Below are 11,635 nucleotides of genomic sequence, written 5' to 3' on the forward strand. Positions count from 1 at the left end.
AGATAGCATGGTAAGGCTGCAGGCGATGCCAAAATTAATTGCTGGAGCTGTGGCAGACAGTGGAGTGGGAACCCAGGCTGAAAGTGTTGTTCCTGGAGCTAAGTTTGAGGCCTATGAGTTCGCTAGAGTCCCTGAGATACAACATGACCATGAGAGACTGGTGCTTCCAAACGCAGCAAATCTTAGCCACGCCAAGGTTTTTGTCCCACCAGTTACTGTGGGTCTGCCAGGTAATAAGCAAGCATCTTATGGAATGTTCATCCGTCCTCCGCAATCTCATCATGAAGACTTCATGCAACAGCAATTGCCACAGACTATGAGATTACCTCAGTATCCGGCTAAACAGGATGTGATTGCTAAACCTTCTTTTGCTGATGGTGGTTCAGTTGGAAAATCAAGTATTCAGGAAGCAGAGCAGTTAGTCCAAGATTCTGTGCCTGTAATTACACATGACCATGTTAAACCTATCAATGGGATGGTGGAGGTGCTTCCTGCCGGTCAATCTGAGACTCCTAGGCTTCCTGAGCAATGGAAACCTGCTGTTGCACCTGATATTGGCATTTCCAATGATCGAAGATTGAAGAACTCACCTCTGGTTGTAGAGAACAGTCATCTGGTCAGACCACAAGTTGGAGGAAATGTGATGCCTATCAGTAATGACTTTATCAATTGTAGAATTGTTCCAGAGGGAAATACTGGTATTCCAGTTGATCCACTGTCATCTACTTCTTTGGATGTTACTTTCTTGCATAATGTTCAACTGCCAAACAGCAGGGGGGTATCAACCATGACAGGTAACAATGGAGCATACCCATGTTATATGGAAACTAGGGTTGGACCTGTTAGTGAAAAGTTTCCTGGAGTGTCCAAACACTCTAACAATTTTGCCTACAGTGATAATACCGTCCATAAAATTCCTAGTGTGGACCGTAAAAATGAAAATCCTCAGTTCCACCCAAAGGAAGTGATAAATAACATATCAATCACCAAAAGTGACAACTCTCAGTTACCGTTGTCTATCGCCAGATGTCACTCCGGGAATGAAGAGCCATTGCAAGAAAAATTTTCACAGGACTCGCTATTTTGCAATGAGGATACTTGGAAAATTGTGGGGAATATGCATGGACTGCTGCCAAGAGCTAGAATGGTTCCTAGCAAAGAGTCTGTGACTATGGAGGATTTCTGCACCGATGACCATTCAGTAAACAGCAAAGGGTCACATATATCTGTAGCAATAGAGGAATGTGGTCTACACCACACACAAGATTCTCTGAACAAGGACTCATGCATGGAACCTGTTCAACCCATGAAAGGTTGGGTGTTTGTTTTCCCTTACTGGCAATTAGGCTTGCAGTCTCATGCATTTGATATTTAAATAATGTGATTCAATGATTGTTATGTTATATCCTTTTTGGACTAATAATTTTATAGGAGATAAGCATATTAAGCAAGATGCAGCAGCTTTTACCGAGGGAGCAGCGCCATCAACAACCCAGTCTTCTGAACCTCCAGTGCCTGACATTTTTTCTCACGAGCCAAAGGAATCTGGTCCTCCATCCAATAAAGGAAGTGGAACTAACAAGACTAATTTAAACACAAACGATTTCTCGAGTGGGGTATGTAATTTATCCTGTAACCTTTTCTCATATTCCTAATGTCACTAGGTGCTGAATTGCATCATAGTTCAGGTTATCAAGTCCAAACAGTCAGAGAAGATTCTTCTTGGATTTCCAAATGCAGATGACTTTGGACGCCTGCAGGTTAGGAACTAGAATCCTGTGATTGCCTTGGTTACTTCTTTCATGTCCAATTCTATTAGATGATCTATGCTTGTTCTTTGCATTTCTTTTTTGTAAAATTCCAGATAATAAAGAATACTGATCTGGAAGAGCTGCAAGAACTGGGTTCTGGAATGTTTGGAACGGTATATCATGGAAAATGGAGGGGCTCTGATGTTGCAATAAAAAGAATCAATGATAGATATTTTTCTGGGAAGCCATCAGAACACGAACGCATGGTCTGTGCCTATGTTCTGAAGATGTTTTCATTCTTTATATCAGGTACATGTGATTATTATAGCTATGCTCAATCATGTCCTCAGAGAGCTGACTTTTGGAACGAGGCTTGCAAGCTTGCTGACATGCACCACCCAAACATTGTGGCATTTTATGGTGTTGTTCTGGACGGGCCCGGGGGATCCATTGCAACAGTAACTGAGTACATGGTCAATGGTTCGCTCCGACATGCTTTGCAGAAGAATAACAAGTATGTTTCGAGCTCCTCATTCTATAGTTGCTCTATACATTCCATGATCATGCTATCAGTTGCCATCCTACCATTAGTGTGGAACATGACTACAATAGAAGGTTATGATTCACTGCTAGTTCCCGACAGGCCATTTGATCGACGTAAACGCCTTCTAATTGCGATGGATGCAGCATTTGGAATGGAATACTTGCATAGTAAGCAAATTATACACTTTGACTTGAAAAGCGACAATTTACTAGTCAACTTAAGGGATCCTAAGCGGCCAATATGCAAGGTATATTTTATGATTTAAATGAAATGCTGTCCTGCCTTACTTTGCAATGCCATTATGGGGCTGTTCACTTTTTTGTGATTTGGAAAAGCTCCATCACAATGGCTAAGGTATTTATTATTAAGATATTCTTGGTTAGCACAAGTATGTTTGAACTCAAAAAGATGACTTGCATTAGCTAATCATGGTGAAACAGAAAACAAATTAGATAAAAGCTATTCTGATTCGAAACACTACTAATCTGATCATTAGCTAGACTCAATGATATATGATGTCTTGCTATGTGTTCAGAATAAATAATTTTCAAGCAAATTTCATTAGTCGATTTCCTTGCTAGAGATAATCGTTGTGTCTTATACATATTACAAATTTCAAATTTAGTATGCATTTCTGACAGATTGCTTTCGTACTGTGATGACTGTAAAATCCATTTTCTCATGTTCATGAATGTCTTTTGCATATTGTAAAAGATTGAGAACTTTGGGTACATCCTCATGTGTTGATTGGGATGAGACCCCCGGGGGGTTGATTGCATGTTGCCATTCCTATGCTGTTTGTCTTTTAGTGCCTCAATCTAGGGCACATATTTCCTTTTCTAATTTTTCGAAATTTGTACTGTTGAACATGACTATACATATAAATTTTATCTACTCTGCTTCTGGAAAGAATCCTACCAACTCAAAATCAATAATGGACATTCTAAATTGAGAATGCACATCATTGGTCATGATCTACATCATAAAAACTATCAAGAAACCAAAAAAAGAACAAAGTCTTTTGTAAGCCTCTTACTCATACGTCAAATGAGCACAAACACGAACAATTGTAATAGTATTAGTGTGGCAAACTATATCACAGGGCATGATCATGATCTACATATTATTAAACATGTATTTACCAAAATAAATATATTTGGATGCTTCCAAACTACAAATAATTCAAAATATCATGTTGAGCTGTTAAAATATTATAATTTTGGATCTCTTGATGCATATGCAAATGACCTCCAAAAAACATGATTTTTGGTGTCAAAGTAGTTTTTGTCACGTAGATCATGATCAACAATGTGGATCCTCCATGCAGTCTCCATCATTGATTTTAGATTGGTAGGTTGAGGCCTCTGTCCTTCTAGAAGGAGAGTCGACCATCTCTCGCTCTCTACATACATACATACATGTATATGTACGTAAACAAAATCCAAAGATGGCTATGATACTGAAAGGCTATAGAAACTGAAACAACATGATTTATTGCAATGATCTGAGGAATTGGAGGAAACATTTTGGTAATGGTTGTCAGTGCTTCAAATGGAGGAGTGTCTAGTGCATGTTTCTTCTCCATTTCCTATAGTTGATGGTGTCTCATCGGTGAGAAATGTGGTTGCCACCTATAGGATGTAGAGGCTTGTTAAAGTTCTTCACCACCAAGAGGTTGGGGTATCATCACATGTGGTTTTGACATGATGTGGTCTGATTTGTGAATCAGGTTACTTTGGCCTATTGTGCTTAAGCAGCTTACTTCAATAGCATGGTTATCAAAGGCTCAAGATGCCCACATCTATTAGAGCCTAGTTGCAAGGTTTGTGCATTGACAAATTAGGCATGAGTACATACATGTATATACAACAATGACGAAGAGGCCATGTAACTGAATTCCACATATCATACACAAATAATAAAAATAACAACATAGTCAAATGCATATATCAAAGCAAAACTATACACCCACAGTCCTTGCAGCAAGTTACACACTAGCAGAAACAGTTAATATAGCACATACGCACAATCACAGCCATAGTCATCTATGCAGTCATATGCTTAAAAGTGCCCATACAGACCTGAACACAAATAGAAACAAGGAGATAGAGAGGGAAGGCAGGTCTATAACACAGACAGACAGATGGACACAGACAAACATATAGAGATAGAGAGAGGCCACTAGCTTTTGTCAGTTTCTCTTCTTCTCTTGGTCATTCTTCTTTGGCCATCAGAAACAAGGATGATTGATACCAAACCCTGTTTTCGATGGCTAGAGAAGCATGGCTAGGAGAAGGGAAGAAGAAAGAGAAGAAAAAGATGAAAAAGAAGAAAAGATCACTGTGAGGAAAAAAGAGGAAGAATAATGGGAAGCGAAGAAGTGGAGACTTACCAGTTGATGCAGTGATGCTAGACGATCACCATCCAGCAATAATGAAAAAAACCATAGAAGGTCAGCACTTCAGTTTGCCTCTTTTGCTGCTTCAATCTCTCTCCTTATCTTCTTAATTGAAGACCCCCATTTTTTTTTTTTAATCTTTTGGCCGCTTAAGCCTCAAGAGTTTCAATATGAACATCTAATGGACAACCGAGATTAACATGGATAAGTCCCGCTATTTTTGCACTTTGAGCTTTTCCGCGAGATACACAAAAGGCATACTTTTGAGGGTCTACATGAAATTGGTTGCCTTGGAGGAGGCAACGCACTAAGGTGGCACCTAGGTGCTCCTTATGCCTAAGGCATGCCTTTGATGATACAATTCCATAGTTTGCCTTTGTAACCTTTGAGACTAACCTAATAAGGTTTAATTTGGTAATAGCTTCCAATTATATTACTACTTATGACCTGACCTAATTACTTGATTCATTTGGGTTGGTTAGGACCCTGTTTCATTTATGGGATGGAGTGGTCTATTGGTCTTTTATATGATTATGGGTGGATTAAAGGTGTTAAGAAAGACTAAAGAGTTGGAAGGGGAGGTGCAATTAAACAAAATTCAATCAAATCACAACTAAAATCTCAAGGTCCGTGGTGCTTATTGTTAGTACTTGGTACTCTACTATAAGGTGTTCATGGTGGTGGTAGATGGATTTCTAAGAGGTTGAGCATTTGTTCTTGGAAGCATATGGTGATCCCTGAATTTGTTATACCAAGTTTAAACAATACTAGAGAGCTTGGTTTTCCTTTTATCGAATTGGCTTGGTCATCTCTTTAAGTTGGGGCTTGATTGGATGGTTTAACCTAGTTCAGTTGGTGGGCTTGAGAGAGAATATAGGAGTGTAAACATGCACGGTGAATATAGGTGGTTATATATTATACAAAGTTATCGAGGATATCCAAATTTCAGAAAGAGAGGATGCATTTGCAATGTGACAACTAGGCATTCTATTGACCGTGCTATCCTTGTGTTTCAAGCTCTTTGTAAAGTTGGACCCTTTGGGCTGGTGTGCTATGATGACTAGTTAGTAAAGCAATACTTTGCCTGCTATGTAGTACATTCAAACTGCCCCTCAAGTTTTTGTGCTTATATTTCTGTTTGGCTTCTTGGCTTATAGTGCCTTAAAGATGAATGTTTTCTTTATGTTAAGCTTACCTTTTCCCTCTTCATTGAGAGTCTGAATATTTTCTAGTTTGTGGGAAGCATCAAGGTTGACTGTATGGTCACATGAGTATAAATTGTGTGATAAATTAGGCTTTTGGCCTTATTGGTCTTGCAAGTTATCTGCCAAAACATTCTACTATGAAAAGTTACCATGGATAAAAATTCCATAACACAAGTCAATGGTGAGCCGGTTATGAATCACTCTCCCATTTAAATTGTTATGCCTTGATCCATCAAACTTATGGGTGGGATTAGGCTAATTAGTTGGTTTGTGGTACCATCCCATACTACCCCTACAGGATGTACAGTACCAGTATGCGTACCGCTGCATACTGAATCATGTACCAACACTATAATAGGATTTTACTAGTATGGGGTCCGGTACTAAGATGGCGAATCTTGGTTAAGATATATTATTTTCTTTACCTAGAGGCATGGACCTTGCTTAGCTAGCTAAGATGGAGGTTCATAGTGAAGCATGCATGTGTTAGACCACATTTCTTTGAGTAGCTTGTCTAGAATTTTAGGATTTTAATATTTGTCTTGCCAGGTGGGAATTTGATGATCAAGTTGGAGGGGATTCCGTCAGTAAAGTTCTAGATGTCTAGCTGAGGAAACTCAAGCATGTCATGTCAATGTTGCAGAAGTAGAATGGTTGGTCATTAAGGTGAGGAAAAAACTAGTTGCCTACAAAAATGAAAACAGCTCTAGGAAGAATTGGTAAAGAGAAGTAATGTGAAACTTACTATCATACTAGGTTTATAGCTTAGTAGCAGGAATCTTCTAGCCAGTGCAATGAGTGGCTTGGAATCTTCATGGAAACTCAAACCTATTTCTGCTTCTCTAGTGCTTCCTTGAAGTGTCTTCTAAATATCCACCTCATGGTACCCATGGCCATCCCAGTTCTGGTAACTAAGGGCTGTATGTTTGACTCTAAAAAGACCATCAGTAACAAGTGAAAAAGTTTAGTGTCAGCTTAGAAAGCTATTACCAACTGCTGATTTTCGATGTTTTCACATTGCCACAGGAAAAACAACTGCAATTAATATTTGTGAACAGAATCTGATGATAGGGATTTTATTTCAAAAGAACTTTAGACTTTCTCCATTAAAATATAAATAGAATCACTGAGGAGCAGAGCAGAGGTTGATGATTATGTTCCATAGAGTTTATGTTACCCTTGAGGGTGGGCCTTGTGTAACATTGCTCGTGACTTGGGTGTCACGAGTTCGAAACACGGAAACATCCTTCCTCATGCAAGGGTAAGGCTGCATACATTTAACCCTCGTCAAACCCTATCGTGGCGGGAGCCTTGTGCATTGGACGTTCTTCTTGTAGAGGTTATCTTGGCCTTAAAAAGAGATGAACGCATTTAGTGGTTTTGCTATTGTGCTTTTTGTGTGTGTGTGTGTGTGTGTGTCATTCTTTTACCAGACGGAGAATAGTCTCAACTATTAGTTAATGGGATTCATTATGGGAAGAACAACAGACTACCAATTGCCAACTGGCATTTTTTATCTCTAATAACAATTGTGTTGCCCATCCTTGAATCCTCACCCAGCTTGCCCCCCTTTCTTATCACTGTGTTGGCCTGCCTCTCACTATATGGCCAATTGATGCCTTCACCACAGAGATTATTGCCTTCTCTAATGTCAAGATCTGCCTAGACTGCCCTTGCAAGCACATTTTGTTAGTGTCTTCACCTTCTTCTACCACACCCTGCCCTTCATCTCCTTCTTGGCTCTCTCATCACTCTTGACCCCATACCAATCCCCTACAGCAAGCAACATCTTATCCACAATGCCTCCTCCACTATCACCACCTCCATGGACATGCTCTCCACCCTCACTGTTGACATAGTCAGTCATGCTAACGGCATCAATAGCTGCACTAGGACTCGCATCTTAGCCACCGCTAGAGGTGGAATTGTGGAAGAAAGTAAAAAAGAAAGGAGATAAGAGGAATCAGAAAGAGGCATGATTTTAAATTTAATTAGAAGAATACCAATTGTAGTATCCGATTATCCAATCATTCATCTGAAGCTATCCAATTTTAAATAAACAGCCAGGATTGTGTACCTGTGTAAAAAAAAAGGAAAAAAAAAAAGTACTATAGCATTCACCATGCATTGAGTGTAAAAAAATTCTTGAAAGGAGATCTTTATTTACTTTGAGTGAATTGTTGCTAGCTAGCCATGGCAACTTGGGCAAGGGAGGGCCTGTCATGACATGAAGGGAAATGTACCTTCTTGGTTCAGTTTTAAGCTTATACTCTCTGGAGCCAAACCTCCATTATCACCTAAAATTGGAAAAAGCTCAAATGAAAAGAGAAGGCAATTTTTTTATCATGGAGACATAAATTGATTTGTTAGTTTAAAAATTATAAGTTAAAGAGCTATTTTCACACACACACATGCACGCACAAAAAAGGAAAAAGAACTAATACCACATAGATCATATCTAAACCTTTGATACTTCATAGTTAAAGACAATGTACCTTCAAAGGTACAATTTAAGATTATGCAATTTGGGATCTTAGCCTTGCTTGACAGCTAGACTTGGAAAAGAGCTTAGACAAAGAGGAAAGGAGCCTAATCGTCACATAATCAGTACAACATGGTTCATATGTCAACCCTAAACACTTTGAGGATAACTGTTATTTTCTTGATGTTGAGTTAATAATATTTGAACTGGATGCTATTATTACCCATAAACGAAGGTTTACTTTGCATAGCAGATCTCTTTCTCCCCTCCCCACACCCCCCCCCCTCCCAGGCATCCTATTTTTTATTTTTGTGAGTGAGCCTCCTGGGTTCATGATGGCAGATATTGGTAGAGTTTATTATTAGTAATACTATAGATGTTGACACTCCAGTTATCTGTTTGTATATTCTGCCAACTTTTTGCAGGCTTGGCACTGAACCAAATGTGGATTAACTCTTGATTACATGTTAGCATGGGTTGTGAGTCAAGAGTTTATTTATAACTACTTTTTGTGTGATCTGTAGTACAGACTTCATTCTTTTTGGTCTGTTATTATAGGCCAGTGTCTGCACAGATCTTTTATGCTTATGGAGGCAATTGTTGTCCAAAGCCATTCAAGATCTCATCTAGGATCCCCTCCCCTCCCATCCAAACCCAAAAACCACACCGATCAAAAGAATATATGAATCATTTATAGTTTTTATTAATTTCTGTGATAGCTACTGTAGCTTGAGCTTCTTTGACCAAGCTTTTATTTAACATCATCAATTTTAAAGCTATTGATGTGTGGATTCACAATGTTTGCAGAATATATTCGGTAAGTTTTTGTGTAGCATACTTTGCAGAAGACTTTTTGCCATCCGCTGCAGGCTGTGGTGGCTCCCATTTAGACAGTCAAGACATCGGCATGATTTTTTGACTTAATTTGCTCCATGCACCTTTGCAGGTCTGTGACCTCGGCCTTTCTAAAGTGAAATGCCAGACCCTAATCTCTGGTGAAGTGCAAGGAACACTCCCCTATATTGCTCCAGAATGTCTACATGGTAACGAGAGTCTGGTATCTGAAAAGGTTTGCGGAATTCCCCATCATGTATTATCTGAAGCTTATAATATTTTACTTATCCCATGTTGAAGTCTCAGGTAGATATGATAGAAGTCTCAGGTAGATATGATATCATTTATGACTGTTAGGGAAACTCTGTAGGAGCTTCTATATTTGACAACTGAGGTTCCATAAAGCTGATTTAAATATATGGGAGAAGGCTTGATGTTTATGGTTATGGTTACAATTCGTTTGACTCTGTGTTGTTATCCCAGATTGATGTGTTCTCTTTTGGGATTGTGATGTGGGAGCTCCTTACAGGAGAAGAGCCATATGCAGACCTGCACCATGGAGCCATTTTAGGTATCATTTTGACCCCCGGGAAGTTACAAGTTGCCACCAGTTTGTGTTTTGGTTCACTGTAATTTAGTGTTGGCCTGCTAAACAGGTGGGATTGTGAGCAACACCCTCCGGCCTGCAGTGCCTGATTCTTGTGACCCTGATTGGAGATCATTGATGGAGCAATGCTGGTCTGCTGAAGCATCAGAGAGGCCAAGCTTCGCAGAGATTGCTAGCCGGTTGCGTTCCATGGCAGCTTCTCTTCCCCAGGATTAGGTTACTTACGCCAAAAGTCTGTGCCTTGGAAACGATCAAGGCTTACACTCTTTTATCGTGGGGGTACTCAGCTGCCTGTATGTGGCCTTCTTATGCAGCAAAACCTTTGGGAGGAAAGGGTATACCATTTAAAAAATGTAATAGAAGAATCTGTCCATAATACTTGTGAATAATACTCTTGATTTTTTCCATTTTTTGGTACAACAGTGCCCACCTATGTTTCTCAGAACCACGATTTTGCTTTTCATCAATTCTGTTGGCTGCAACTTGATGGACAGTGACCATTTAATAACTCAGCCTAATTTTCATGGCTGAAGATATTTTGATTTGGTTCTTTCTTGATACCGATTTTGCAGACTAATTTAAGTTCTGTTAGTGCAATCTGCTTGAAAATTTGACTGGGATCTACTTGATTATTAGAATGCTGATTCCGTTGATGCTGCAACCTTCTTCAATGTTACTGTTGGCAAATTCGGCATGCGAGTGAAATGAGAACTTTCTGAGTCATCAATTGCAGCATTACTCAGGCACGTGTAATCACAAGTTTTTGGAGCCTCCAATCCGAGGATCCGGAGTTCCTAGTGGTTGTTTCTGACAGCTAGCTAGCTTATTTGGGAAGAGCATCAAGTAATTTCACTAAATAATACACCCTCATGATCCATGTTTAAGCCATCCTTTTCTTATTCCAAATTATTACTCGACATTTTAATAGTCCTCGGAGAAAAAGCTTTGTGAACTAAAGAATAGTCTAAAGATGACGTGAGAGCTAAATAGATGGCTTAAAATTCTCATTCTTTAGGAAGCACTCTTTTATTTAAAATGAAACATAATTCTTTTTTGATGAAGGAATTGAAGAGCGCATTCAATCTCAATTTGCAAGTGCCTGTCATTTGATGTTGTTGCATCCGTTGCGTGGCTGGCATTTGTTTGATTAAGCTACTTGCTTGGAGACTGGCCTCCGCTCTGCCATAGAATTCAAGTTTGTGGCTTAAACCGCCAATAGTAACGACCTCTGAGGTGATCCCTCTTTATTTTGGATTGGAGTGCCTGAACAGTTGGCACAATGTTTGATGTTTGCAGGTGTGATAGGAACTCTGTCATGCCTTGGATCCATACCGCAATTGCAACGAGGTGAGAAACAATGGCAACAGCAATCCTGGGTTCCATTTTCATACCACCAGCAGCCCTCGTTGGAGGGTCCTTAAACCCAACTAGCACTTTGGCACTTGCAATGCACGTGACAGTCCAAATTGATTTTAGTTTTTCTTTTTATTTTTTTTAAAGAAGAAGGATGGTGCCCATCATTTCATTTCAGTGCACATCAAAATACACAACGTCCATGGGAGTAAACAATAAAAAGCCAGTTCTTTTTTTTTTTTTTTTTAATTTAAACACATCGTAGATGTCTACCTGTAGGATAAGAGTTGGACGAATGTTTTTATATTTTCGATCCGTTAGTTTTTATTTTTAAGAGAACGTGGAGTACCTGGTCTGAGTCAAACTGGTATGTTGGAAAAAAAAAAAAAAAAAGAAAAAGAAGTAAGAGTCAAAACTCTTAGGTGAAGTCCGGCATCTGGAGTTTGCTTTATGATATCAGA

General features: G+C 39.3%; 1 protein-coding gene across 1 annotated transcript in view; it reads left to right on the forward strand.

The window, feature by feature from the left end:
* The window catches only part of LOC105039078 (uncharacterized), an 11,824-nt gene extending 1,570 nt beyond the window's left edge, over positions 1-10,254 (forward strand). Inside the window, exons 1-9 of the mRNA XM_010915068.3 lie at positions 1-1,313; positions 1,432-1,616; positions 1,689-1,760; positions 1,865-2,017; positions 2,102-2,265; positions 2,395-2,542; positions 9,327-9,449; positions 9,698-9,785; positions 9,871-10,254. The exon at positions 1-1,313 is cut by the window's left edge and continues 1,570 nt beyond it. Coding sequence (XP_010913370.1) covers positions 1-1,313; positions 1,432-1,616; positions 1,689-1,760; positions 1,865-2,017; positions 2,102-2,265; positions 2,395-2,542; positions 9,327-9,449; positions 9,698-9,785; positions 9,871-10,037 — 2,413 coding nt within the window. The 3' untranslated portion in view covers positions 10,038-10,254. The remainder of the gene's footprint in view (positions 1,314-1,431; positions 1,617-1,688; positions 1,761-1,864; positions 2,018-2,101; positions 2,266-2,394; positions 2,543-9,326; positions 9,450-9,697; positions 9,786-9,870) is intronic.
* Positions 10,255-11,635: the final 1,381 nt, after the last annotated feature.

Source organism: Elaeis guineensis, chromosome 1 (assembly GCF_000442705.2).
Source record: "Elaeis guineensis isolate ETL-2024a chromosome 1, EG11, whole genome shotgun sequence".
NCBI lineage: Eukaryota > Viridiplantae > Streptophyta > Magnoliopsida > Arecales > Arecaceae > Elaeis > Elaeis guineensis.